Source organism: Chelon labrosus, assembly GCF_963514085.1.
Source record: "Chelon labrosus genome assembly, chromosome: 3".
Taxonomy (NCBI): domain Eukaryota; kingdom Metazoa; phylum Chordata; class Actinopteri; order Mugiliformes; family Mugilidae; genus Chelon; species Chelon labrosus.
In genome coordinates, this window is record NC_140339.1 from 18494312 (window position 1) to 18508343 (window position 14032).

Below are 14032 nucleotides of genomic sequence, written 5' to 3' on the forward strand. Positions count from 1 at the left end.
AATTTTGAATCGTCGTAACCGTGTGACCAGAGAAACACAGTTAGTTTAACAACCATTTATAACCACATTATCAACGGCTATTATTTCAGCACTGAGCACATTGGATAATGATAACATATAAAAGAACACTTTCACTTTAAAGCGCTATCATATTTTATCAAGTGGCCAGTAAAGATATTACTGTCTTCAGCAGGGGTCCATACTCACACAGGACGGGATTCCACTGGTGTGTTATAACATGGGGTCACTTATATAGATTTGACATAAATCAGACATAACCTTGTTGAGGCAGATGACTCACCAGGTCTCGGACAAGAGGCACTGTCCTCTTGCGGCGTAAATCTGGCATGCTGTCAATACCATAAAGAATACTGCCAGCCCTGGAGAAGCAGACAGATTTAAGGTGTATTAATATCATAATAATGCCATGCTGGGGGAGACATTACTACGGTGAAAGGAGGGGGAGGGCGTGGGCTTGATTTACACAGCCGGCAAACACCATGCATCATGCCTCCTTCCTAACCTGTCTTACCCTCTTCCTCTTCACTGTGCACAGCTCCGACCACCTACAATAAGTATGAGTAATCCCCCCCTCCCCCCATGCTGCTGGATTCCTTCTCTATCGCAGTTTTTTAAGGAGTACAGCAGTGATGCAGGTGCTGCTGAATCACATTCCACCTGTTACTGGATTTATAATACATACAGTTAAGTTATGCAGAAGGTACTTAAACAGACTCCACACCTCAAACATGAGCACTTGTAGGTGATGTAGGATTTTCTAAGTTTATAACACTACGGCTCCAGTTCTCCTGCACGCTCTATCTTCTGACTCCCTTGAGTGCTCCTTTCCCGCGAGGCTCTCAGTGGCATCACCTCAGCTGTCACTCAAAGCCCCTCTAATGACCTCAACATGACATCAAGGCCCCAATGCCTCCACACAGATAAAACTCCTCAAGCTTTTCTGTCAGCGCTCTCGGCGACATCATTGGTTTGACCCTAAAGATACCCAACGTGACAAGCAGCACAGGCCTTTGCCTCGTCGCGGGGACCCTGGCCTTTTGTTCACAACGCATGCTGCAGATGGCAGCACAGTCATGGCGTCGGCGGGGGTTAACACAGACGCAATACGATTATTAGCCATTTTATCGCACACGACAGTTGGCTGCGTGTGTCTCATAAGAGCATTTATTCATAAGAAGTCTATCAAATATGCTGTATAAACACAACAGAAGCAGTTCTACAAACGCTGTGAAGGCATCATCTTTTTTTTATTTATTTATTTTTTGGTTGTCTATCACTGGGAGCTTGATATCGTAATTGGGGCTGCCCGCCAGAGAACCAGGAGGCCTGTAACATTTCAGCTCCATATGTCTCGACATAAGGGCACAAAACACAAAACAACACAGCAGCTCCGGTTTCTGTAATCGTGAACGGATCAGATGAGGAAGGGAGCCACCACTCACCCTCCAGACTGCAAGCCGAGCACTTTGGGATCCAAAAGACTGCGAGGCTGCAGAGAGAAGGAACACAGAGTGTAAGACAAGAAGTACATGGTAAGCGCACTCAGTGAACACAAAGCAAACAGCAACTAAATTAAAAGAAACACACGACAACAAAACATACTTGGGAGGAACATTTGGATGTCAATTCGGGGCGAGACAAATGGCAGGAGAGTAGGAGCACAGCACAGGGAGAAGGGAGGGAAGCACCACAGGCAAAGGACCAAATTATTCCACATCAATGTAATTTGTGGGCACGAGACTGAGAATTTTGCCGCTCTTGGTGCTTCAGGCCAGATATGCCTATTGTGTAACACTCCCTCCACACTGACCAAATATCCAATTTGAAACAAATCATTTTCTGAAAAATAAAAAAAGGATGAATAAAGGGATAACCAGCACAAAGTGACAGAAAGAGGGCTCAAGGGCGCATGCTGCGTTCTCTTTCATACCGACTGATATCACTCTAGTTTATCCACAAGAAAACAGACACTCACAGATACACCAGAAGGGACAAAAACACAACACAATCACCACACAAACTGCAAAATCACACGTGCACATGCAAGGGAATCTCAAGCATCCCATTAGCTGAAGATAAACAGTGACAAAAAACCTGAGTATCCAAAGCACTGGTGTCTGAAAGGAGAAAAATGACAAGAGGGTGAAAGAGTTAGAGAGGATTAGCTCACCAGAAAATACACACCGCGACCCACTATTACCGCCTGATGACACAATTCTGTTTTGCCAAACAATTTATGCAGAAATGGAGACAAGAGTCAACAAGCACCTCAGGGACAATGGCTATGAACAGAGGATTACCGTATATAGTTGTTATAAAACAGGAGGCTCTCAGCTAAAGGTCACAGTGTGAAGAAACGCTCCTCGATCATAGAATATATCAAACAAAGAATGCAGCATGAATTAAAATAAAGTTGCCTCAGACCTGTAGCATTACCTGAGTTCAGCGGTACGGAAACAAGGGACAATAGGCTAGCACAAGCCGTAGGTGTACTGCAAGAGGCCAAGCCCTTTAAATAAGCAAGACTATAAGAGGTGTAATTACAGTGCCATTGATCCATGGGTGATAAATGGCCGCAAAATCACGAGTTGATGTGTTACAAAGAGAAACAGCTGTTCACAAGAGAAACATCAAATTGCTGCTCGGATTAAAACGACACAACCGGCTGTTCGTCGCGGATGCGCAGTCCCTGCATCACGAACACTGCAATGTTGACAATGTTGAGAGGCATTTAATATTTTCAGTATTTCTTTAACATTTAAAATGTGAACTGATGACAATCCTTTTACAGCTGCACACTGACTGAGAACGCAGAACATAGTAATTTGGGAAAGCCTTTTTATTGAGCTATTAGTGTGCACCACGAGTGCATATCTTGTCATAGCGAGTGGTCCTCATGGAGGCACTGATATTAAATACAAGTTAAAAACATTAAAATGCATTCTAGCCAACGATATATTAGGTGCTACAAATTATTAAAGAGGCAGATTTTCTGCAGAGAACCCTTTTCTGTACTGTAATATATTGCCACTGGGTGAGATGCCAAAAGCTGAACACACGTGGAGGAAGTGCACACACAGAGGAACTAAGCTGCACGTGGGTACCATGGACAGCGATCAGCTAAGCTACTTTCAGCACAGCCATACAAGATAAAGCCATCTCCTCTACCGGCAAGTCTGCAGCTGCTCTAGATAAAGGCAGACCACAAAGATAGGCTATGGGCTGCTGATATAAACCTCATTTCACAGGTGCCTTAAATCTGTGGAACAAAAAAAAATTTAATTGCTTGCTGGGAAACCTATGCGCCGCGCGTGTGTGTGTTGTGAGCAAAGTGTAGGGGCAGAAAGAGTAAATTCTTCGTTTCATTGCCGAAAAAAAAAAACAACAGGCCTGCCGCACATAGATCAGGGCTCTCTGAAGCAGAAAAGATTGCACGTGGCTCATAGTGTTATCAGGACTGACCGATGCACCGGCACACGCAGGTACACGTGTTTTTGTGCAGTCACCTTCAAGCACACACTTACAAAGATGCACAATCGCATGTCTATGCATATACAAATACAACAAGAGAAGAACTACGTGTACAAAAAAATTTTACGAGACCTTTCCTTGCACATGTTTTTTGGCTTTCAGCACAGTGACTGAGTTCGGCACTCGATTGCTGTGAGTTAAGGTCAAAAGGGAAGCTGCATATAAAAATAAAAAAAACAGAGGAAATTGAGATAATAAAGAGGAGTGGGGCCTGTGACACTTTCTGAAAACCTCTTTGGAGTTTGGGATTCGCGTAAGAGATTGAAAGTCTAAAAAATATAACTGTCAATGAGCAAATCCCAAATGCATGCGGTTGTTTGATGAGCTCTCAAAAGCTGCAGCGTAAAAGCTTTAACCTGTTTTGTGGTCGCGAGTATTGAATGAATTTGATGCTGCTATTACTATGATAACATCTACGGCCCTGTTTATTTATGTCGGGTGTTTCCAATATACTGTGCTTTATTAAGAAAGTTTAATGATAAGCATGCCTTCATCAGATGTATTATTATTATTATTATTATCATCATCATGTATTATTACACTGACCTTTTAGAACTGTATATTGATGTTAGGCAATACATTACAGTGACCTTTTATTACGGTCTTGAAGCCTGAGTTTGCATATAGTAAGAACATCTAAAGTTACAGATTCAAATTTAACTTGTGTTTGTGCAGTACTTTTTTTTTTTTTTTTTTATGTTTTTAATTGGCTGCACCAGACCGGAACACAACCTCATTTACAGCGCTAGCAGAAAGTTTATTCTACAGGCAGCAGAGAGGACGGAAGTAGAAGTGGAGTCACTGACTTGTAAAAGTTGAGAAGTGATCGTGGGCTCAGGGCCAACACTCAACTCTTATTACAAGTTTCCACTCTGACTGGAGAAAAGCAACCACGACCAACTGAATATCTGGACTTTGAGACAGCAGCCAAATCATTTTAATGACGTGTGCTGAAGTGCCAGCAACAATGTCATGCCGTTAAGTAATTAGCAGCTAACTTTAAAGAACATGCGAACAAAATTTACATTTAAACGCTACAGTTTTGTTTTTGTTGGTCAGTTTTGGAAAGTTTGGGCTATAACATGTTCTCTTTCAGAAAAATGTCCAACTCACACATGTTGGTGTTTGTTGTATTACACTTTTTTTCTTGTCTACAAATGAGTGCTTGTTTTTAGAAGATGCCTAATTTGCATATTGTTGTCTTAAAGGGGAACTACTGGTTTTCACAACCTGGACCTTATTTCTGGCATTAAATCCGATCGTTTACTCACCCATATAACTTTGGTGTCATTTGGAGTCGTATGTCAGATATTTAGATCCACGTATATCCATATAGTGGGGGCACAAAAACGCCTCTAAATAACGCATTATCTGCTGCGAAACTCGTTCATTTCACCAATATTTTGTTATGATACTCTAGTGCTATTCCCCATTGAGTCCGGAGTTCCCTGTTATCATCATCCAGGGTCTGTAGATTGACCTGCTAACCTCTGACCTGGATGATGTCATCTCTGAGCGCCGCGCACACCCGCAACAGTCAGCTTGTTTACCTGTAATCTGCTACTGCTAGTGTTTTGCAACATGGCTGAATATTTTTCCGATTCTCAGGTTGTGGACGACAACTTTGTTTATGATGGACGTCCGTACCGTTTTGAGCCAGAGTATACGGATGAGGAGTTCGTTGAAAGGAGGATGCGGAGGTAGAGAGAGGAACAGCTGGCCAAAGAACAACAAACCGCTGCACGACAGCGAATAGATAACAGGTAACTCCGGACTCAACGGGGAATAGCACTAGCGTATCATAACAAAATATTGGTGAAATTAATGAGTTTCACGGCAGATAAAGTGTTATTTTGAGGCTGCGTTTTCGGTGCCCCAGTCACTACCATTATATGGATATACGCTGATCTAATTATCTGACGAACGACTCCAAATAACACCAAAGTTATATGGGTGAGTAAACGATCGTATTTTATGCCAGAAATAAGGTCCAAGTTGTAAAAAACAGTAGTTACCCTTTAAAGTAAGTAATCAACTGGAGAAGATTCATGGTGATATACAGCATATTAGTAAAAGGTTTTATCCTTTCCGCCTGCAGTGGCTGCCCTTAAATAAAACAAAGAAAGTTAATCTATATTTGATAAGCTCAACTTTTATGATATTTATGATCAGCCATCCTAGCATTGCCTTCCACGCTGTCAATGTTCTACTGCCAAGCCGTACTCGTAGTAAAGAGCTTTCCAAATATACACCAGAAGAGGAGTTTCGCGCTGGCTGGATTAATCTGTGTTTGCTTAAACCACCGAAAATAGAGCTTTAGACTTGCGAAAAGTAGGGAAAGCAAGGGGAATTAATCATGACACAGTTCCATTATGTGTCCCAGTAAGCTATTACAGTGAACCAGCATGTGCAAGAGCAGGACCTCCCCTAAGCGGAGTACAGGCGCTGTGCCATTAATACACCTAGGCTTTCCCTTTTGTGACAAGTAAAATGGCTGCCATGAAAACGGTCTACGGCCAAAGAAAAAGCACATGTGAGGTTAAGTCTAATCATTTTTAATAATTGATGTTCATTTTTTGTTGCAGCCTTTAAATAAAATACACTAGGTTTTTCCCCCTTTCATTTGTACTGATTTTTATTTATTGTTTGTTTGTACATGTCACGTTATTTAGTTTATTAAAAAATAAATAATAAGCACACCACTAAATTATGACACTGTAAGGAAATATACAGGTAAAAGATGTACTTTTAATAATCTCACTTTTTTTTATGGAAAATAAATCTAGGACAAAACAAGAGAGGAAGGAGCAGTATGTGTGCGGTCGGAAGTTGAAGCCCCCGCGCTTTGATGGAGTGTGGTAGCTCAGAGTGAGATATGAATGTCCTGGATGCCTGTACAACCAATTTGTTCACGGCTTGTCCCGGTGATGATTCAAACAACACCAAATGACCAGGCTATAGAACAAAACACATCAACTACAGTATATGTGCAATGCTAGCGCCCACTGTGCCCGTCAGCTCCGATTTTTTTCCAACTATGACTAAGGGTTTGAGGCTGTGGAAGGCTGATGTCAGGGGGTTTATTTACTTCAATATTTCAGCGCAAAAACAGAATCCCTTAAGGCACGAACCAAGAATAGTGCATAGGGGTAAAACCTCATTTAACCGAAGACATACTGTGCGTTTGTTTTGTTTTTGAATCTGAGATTTACATTGTAGAGATTAGGCCAAACTTTTTGTAATTAATATGGACCCATGCTGGTGCATGTAGAGTGGTGGTGGTGGTGGTGGGGGGGCGGGCGGGGGGGGGGGGGGGCGGGGTACAAATATGATGTTAATGAGGTTGATTCAGGAACACTGAAGCAATCTTTTAAGTGTTTAATTTGCCAGAGCTTCTCAAAGTTAAGCGCAAATGGTTCAGACGATGCTTTCGCTTTCTCCCAACAATGACAATGAACCAGTCAATGCATTGAATCTGATGATATCATCCAAAACAACAACAACAGGCTCATTCAATTTTCATATCCACCCTTTCTTGAGAAATGGCCCACTAAGCATAAAGAGGGTCTACCTTCTTTGCTCCCCCAGGAGCAAACAGCAAAATTCAGTAGTAGCAGACCTCTATAAATATTCCAAGCAAGGCTGACCTGGTTACAGAATGCCCTTGGGAGTGTGAATTAGCATCTGAATACAGACGCTGCTGTAGCCAGTTGAAGACGGGCCTGGCAGGAGTGGCAGTGCTGCTGAGACTCCCTACGCAGCTCCCACACAGACCAGCCAGCACGCTTCAGAGCACGAGCACGATGAGCACACATCAGCTACATGAAGGCATCAAGCTAATCAGGGGGAGTGGAGTATGCATGTATTTATGGATATTTTTCCATCAGAGGATAAGTCATTTTTTAACTAATTGCGTTCATTGTCACTAAAAGATGTGAATGTAAGTGAAAGAGATTGTGTGAATCTTCAGGATAATGACAGACTATACTATAGGTGTCAGGCAAACACATTTGAGAGTTTTGACAGCGGAAACAGCAAACGCTGAAAAGAACAATCATTTTACTTTGTTTGATTTGCAATTCCATTCAATTCTGCTGTAAACAACCCCATTTTTACTTTTGGTTTTGGTTATCCCTGCTTCAACGTGATGTCAAAACAATATTCACTGCAAATTGTGAAAACTGATATGCTAATACTGTTGACAGAATCAAGAAACTGTGTCAACAATATAGAAACGCCACGAAAGTGTGCCACCAACAGGCTTAACAAAAGATAAAAAAGAGCCAAAAAGCCACTGGACAGTGAGGACAATTGGTCGCACATTATTAGTTAAAGTCATACGCCCGGAGTGAGCAGCATGCCTCACCACACATGATTCAACAATGAGCAGTGACTCAATCAGTCAGTGAGTCAGTCACTCGGATTGACTCAGCCAAAGCAATGTGTAAGAGTAAAACTGTACAGTCACAGCCCATAAAGAGAAAGAAAACGCAAACATGTAATTTGAAGTTTCAGATTTATGTCACCATTACATTGGGTAGTCCTGACAAGTTTGGTTTCACAATGTAAACTGTCCCACTAAATATGCATATACCACATCTGTTACAACCATGCTTGCTAATGTTATATGTAATGTTAAAAAAAACGAATATAGGCCTGTGTATTGTAACATAGTTTTATAACACTCAAAAATCAATATTTGTATATGCCTCAAAAATTTGTTGGTTGGACTGAAAATAACTGGTGCATCACTTCTGCCTACGTTCCCAAAATATTGCTGTTGATGACTTACTCAAGTATAAATACTGTACATATGTTAAAACTGTAGTTAAAGTGTCTATGACGGCAATTTCATCTACTGAAAACGCTTGTGAACTGTCACACAGCCAGTGTTGAGATGTAGCTGGTATTCCTGAACTAACCTGCCTCACAGTGAGTACCACAGCTGCATCTACACAAGTAGGTCAAATGCATTTTGATTTTAAGTAAGAGTGGAAATTCCCTTGTGTCTTCTTACATTCCAAGTGGAAGAATGTTTCAGAAAGGAATCAATCTTGTTTTTAGGTAATCCTTGACCCAGCAGCTATAAAACATTTTGATTCAAGGCAACTACTGCAGTCAAGCAAACATATGATAGAAAAAGACAAATGATTAAGTTAATACAGATACACGTTCACACATGCTTGAAGTGTCTGCCACAGCAGAACACTCAATAACAGAGTGTGGTCATGTTTTTATTCATTGCAAAGAATTGATGGTAGTTTTTGAGGTCTATTAAATTGAAGTGATAAATGACAAACCTGTTTGACAATCTTATCCTTTTAGCTTGCTGTAAGAGTATCTAGCACTGTGCCATGGGAATGTAAATATAAAGTCAATGTCATCAAACACTGTCATCTACCATTAGAGAGTTTCCAACTCTTCAGTATTTTGCTTCAAATCTTTTTATTGTGGCTTCTCTTCAATATTTCAACCCTGAATACATGATTAGTTCAAAGACATCCTTTAAGAAGATCAAAGTCTGAAGTTCCCACAAAGTGTCAAGTCCTTGGCTTGTCTCCACCATATAAATTAAATACATCCATTTTAGATTTTATTTTAGGCTTCTTCTTTTTTTTTTTTTTAGGCTTCTTCTGATGCTGAGGATCTTCTTGATGTTTAGGATTTAGAAGCCAAAGTAACTTTGTGGATTTTGGTTGTGTATATATATCGTATCACTAGCTACAACTTTCATCAGTATCAATGCAATGCAGTTATTTACAGTATGTTCCAAGTGACACTCTAACAATAAAGTAAAGTAAAGTAAAGACACGAACCTCCTGCCAGGATCTGCTGCTCCAATTCAGCCATCTGTTTCCTGTAGGCCCTCAGCGCTGCTTCCTTGAATGTGGGTCGAATGCGCTTCTTGGGTGGGGCTTCTACAGGCTTCTCCTCTGGAACATTTTTGTTTTCGTCCTCCTGCTGTTGTTTTGCTTTTTCAGACACCTCAGTGGCCTCCTCTGGTATCTCCTCTATCTCCTCTAAATCCTCACCACCCTCGTCCATCTCCTCCGTCACATCATTGTCCTCTGTCTCATCTGGTTCTTCTACATCTACATACTCTACCATTGCGTCATATTCAGCAGTGTCCTCAGTAAGTTGGGTTTCATAATCCTCGTTGTACTCTTCATCAAACTGCTCATCCAAACTGCAATCATATTCCAGAACACGAGCTTCCTTACTAGCCTCGTAGTCGTCGGGAGCTTCAAAATCTTGAGAGGCCTCAAAATCCTGAGAGGCGTCATTGTCTTGAGAGGCCTCAATGTCATCAGACACATCATAGTCCTGAGAAGTCTCACACTCCTGCACAAGCTCATCAGTCTCCTCTGTCTCATTAGCATTAGATCTGTTTTCCAAGTTAGCCAGTACCTGCTCCATCACTTCGACATAGTGAGTCTCATTGTCGACTGGTTCTTCCCCAGGTTCTGCACCTGTTTTCTCTTCTTCGGGCTTGCAGAAGACAGGTTCATCTGAATCACCTGTAGTACTGGAGTTATTTGTAGTAGATGTGGACAGCGTGCGGAAACGCCCCATAAATGAGGAGTTGGCGGGCTCCTCAGGAGGAGGAGGTGCATTCTGAGAGCCAGACTTCCATACGACCTCCAGAGCTGACTTGGCTCTCTGCAGAGTAGAACCAAAGCCAAAACCAAAGGACTTTTCACTGAGATCTATACTGAGTCTACTGCTCCAGGACTTGGGAACCTCCTCAACCTTCTCTGTTCGAATCTCACTCTGGCTGCGGTACATAGCCGTAGACTTACTCTGGGCCTGGTGAAAGCTATGATTAACATCCAGTTCAGGAAATTTTTCTTTAGGAACTGCTTTGGGAGTATCCTTAGTTACATCTTTAGAGGCTACTTTTTGCGCTACTTTAGAGACGTCTGCTGAGGCTGCTTTAGGGGTATCATTGGGGGTCACTTTAGGACCCTCTTTAAGTGCTACCTTTGGAGCTTCCTTAGTTGGAGTCTTAGCAACTTCTCTAGTGGGAGCTTTAGTTGTCTCCTTTGATGGTACTTTAGTTATCTCTTTTGGGACCTCTTTTGGGGGTGGTTTTGAAGCTTCTTTGGTAACCTCTTTAGCAGTAACTTTCACACCTTCTTTAGATACAACTTGTGGGGGTTCTTTAGCAATGACTTTAGGGGATTCTTTAGGGGATTCTTTAGGGGACTCTTTAGGGGTTGAGGCAGGGGTCAGGACAGGGGTCAGGACAGGGGTCAGGACAGGGGTGTTAATTGGCGTTATTTTAGGGCTCTCTTTAGGTGACTCTTTAGGACTTTCTTTAGGTGTAATTATTGGGCTGTCTTTTGGAGTCACCTTAGAACTGACTTTGACAGTCTCACTAGAATTCACCTTAGGGGTCACTTTAGAAACTTCTTTAATTGTGGGCTTTGTGGTTTCTTTGGGTGTGACTTTAGGACTGTCTTTAGGGGGGGCTTGAGACGATTCTTTAGCTACTGATTTCAAAATTTCTTTAGGTGACTCTTTAGGAGCTGCTTTAGAGGACACCTTAGGCTTAGCAGCCACCTTGGGACTTTCCTTTGGCAATATTTTGGTAGTTTCGTCTTTAGGAGCCTGCTTAGTTTGTTTATGTGTCACTTTAGCACCTTTAGGGACATCTTTAGATGGTATTTTCGCGCTTTCTTTTGCGATTACCTTACATCCCTCTTTAGGCTGCCGGGCAGATGTCTTGATGACAGACTCCCGTTCTGTGATCGGAGGAATGATGTGGGTGGTTATAGGTGGGAGGGAAGGTTCTCTGTCAAGCATCATGAATTCCTCATCTCCTTCAAACTGCAAATCAACCTCCTGGCATTTAGTGATGTTCTCTGGGAAACCCGGAATAGTTGATGGGTCAAAGGGACTGCTAACCTCAATGGAGGCTTCCAAGCCAGAGTCAGCACCCTGTTCCAGATGATGCCAGTCTTTCCAGGGTGATAGATCACCTTGCAGAGAGAGCTGGGAGCCACTGTAGTGACTTCTATCCCCAGACATACAAACAAGTCCATTGCTAACACCACTGTCAATAGTTTCTGTCGTCTCAACCTCATTGTGTTCATAAGTTTGATTATCCTGGCTGAGGGCGTGACTTGGGCTGGCATACCAAGAGGAGGCCATGTCTTCTTGTTTTCTCTGCCATAGTTCCTGATCTGAGGATGACAGCAGGGAGCAGCCATTTGCCCGTGTAAAGTACTGACTTTCTGAAAAATCTTCTGAGTATGACTGGCAAAGTTTTGAACAGTCAGATTCAGAGCGGCTGAGTTTTGGGGTGGAATAGTCACTCTGGGAAAGCCAACCCGGGGTCAGGTCAGAGTAGTAAGCCTTTCCATGCTTGTCTGGGTCATAATAAGTGTCATCAGCATAGTGAACTGTGCCTGAGTAACCTGCTTCATCTCCTGACCGGCTATGGTCATGAGACCGCCTCTTGTCTGATTTGCCCTTGTGAACAGGCTTTGAAATCACCATTGCATATTTATTTCTGCTTAATTCATCCAGTTCTTTATCACTGTCCATTGAGTCCCAATCATCACTCTCCACTACTTTATCCTTTCCTGAGACCTTGATATCCATGCTTTCATAGGTTTGGGAGGATGACATTGTTTTATCTTTTTTCTCTTTTCCATCATGGGTTAAACTGTCAGTGGAGACTGTAATGCCTGTTCCTTTAAGTTTATAGCATTTTTTCAAAACTACATCCCTATCTTGAGGTGTTGCAAAAATAACAATAATAGGACGGGGTTTTGCGTTGGAACATTCTCTTTGTTGCCCTAATCTATGAGCAAGCTCTATTTTAATAGTTTTAAGGGCATCTATGAAACCCATTTTGTCTTTTAGTATTTTGTATATTAGATTCTCTGTTTTCTCTGGCCTTTCTTCCGGAACATTGAGGAACCGCAGTGTTGAATTATTGGCCTGGTGGCTAATTTGTTTAATGTAGTCATGGATATCACGTGTTTCCCTTCTAGACTGGACAAATCCTGAGCGAAGCTGTTCAATCTCACTCTGAACTACTTCCACACTGCTGGAGATCTCATCAATGGAGCTTTTTAGGGCATTTACATGACCACGAAGCTCAGACAGTTCTGTCTCTATCTGGCTTATTCCCTGAAGCTCCTTAAAGATCATTTCCATTACATCCTGGGTCTGACTGATGCAACCCGTGGAGGAAGAGCCAGGCTCTAGTGTTGAGCTTTTCTGCTGCCGTCCAGCACGGTCCAAAGATTTGCTCCGGATGCCCAGGGTTTTCCTCCAATTGCTCACCTCGGAGTCTGAGGAGACACATTCCTGGCTCTTTTTCCATTTTCTTAACTTGCGTAGAGCGCCCAGCCTTAGTGTGTGTAGACTGGAGCGTTCAACACGTTCACCCTCAGAGCTGCCATCAGAGGGAGCCAAACTGATGAGGCTCTTCCTGTTTCGTCTCACTGGCATAGTGTGTGATTTATGCTCATCCAGTCTCCGTACAGGTTTTGTCTCACTCAAGGAGTCAGAGTAATTACTATCGATCGAAAGTACCTCAGGAAATAAATTTTCATTATTATTCAAAAAAAGAGGGTTTTTCGGGAGTCCATTTGCTATAGCTACACGATAACTGAAAGTTGGTGACAGGGATGAGCAGTCGTTCTTTCCGTCGTCTTTTTCAAGCGATATGTTACGTGCCGAAGAGCATTTGGAAATCTTTTTAACTGTAGTCTTCAGTGTGGTAGAGAGAGTTAGATTGTGTGCTTGCAAATCAGTGGTCAATTTGGGCTCTTTATTTTCGCTTCTCTCTTTCTTCTTTATTGGGTTTGCCAATTTCTTTGTAAACATTCCTTTGCAAATCTTTTCAATGTAGGATGATATAGTCTTGATTAGGGCAGAAACCATGGATGGCAATCCTGTGGATGGTTGTTTTCATCTAGTAAAAGGGTGTGTATTGAGTGAGCCAAGCACAGCTGAACTGGCTTGACTGTGGACGCCGCCGCTCACAATCACTAAGACCACAGTCCACGAAAAAACTCGATAATATATTTGAATCCAGTGGCCTTCCTCCAGAAAAGGAACATCTCTCTGTAAGACAAATAAAAAACAGAATTTGCTTTAGTAGTTGTAGCAGATTTCCATATTACACATAAACACATCAGATGAATGTCAACGTCTACTACAGTGATGTCACTTTAACTGTATTGTAGAGGTCCTGACAGAAAGAAAGCTGAGAGCGAGAGAGAGAGGGAGAGAGAGAGACATGAGACTGTGTACAATCATGTATGTGTGTATGTGTCAGTCAAGGTCAATAGACCCATTGGCAACACTGATGTATCCAGCTTCTACAGCAAGAGCTGGCCAATTATTCTAATTGCCTCAGTGATGGAGTACTCATGTCAGCGTCTGTGGAACATGGGCAGCACCAAACTAAACCATGGTCGTATTTCAGCAGTTTATTCATGTGAGAAAATATATATCTAGG

The 14032-nt window shown here is 42.2% G+C and overlaps 1 protein-coding gene across 1 annotated transcript in view; it reads right to left on the bottom strand.

The window, feature by feature from the left end:
- LOC311485598 (protein unc-13 homolog C-like) overlaps nt 1–13452 on the bottom strand; it is a gene marked incomplete at its 5' end in the record, with an annotated part of 93709 nt that extends 80257 nt beyond the window's left edge. The window contains 4 exons of the mRNA XM_084541123.1: nt 302–380; nt 1464–1510; nt 2116–2138; nt 9369–13452. Coding sequence (XP_084397249.1) covers nt 302–380; nt 1464–1510; nt 2116–2138; nt 9369–13452 — 4233 coding nt within the window. The remainder of the gene's footprint in view (nt 1–301; nt 381–1463; nt 1511–2115; nt 2139–9368) is intronic.
- Between the last annotated feature and the right edge of the window lie 580 nt (nt 13453–14032).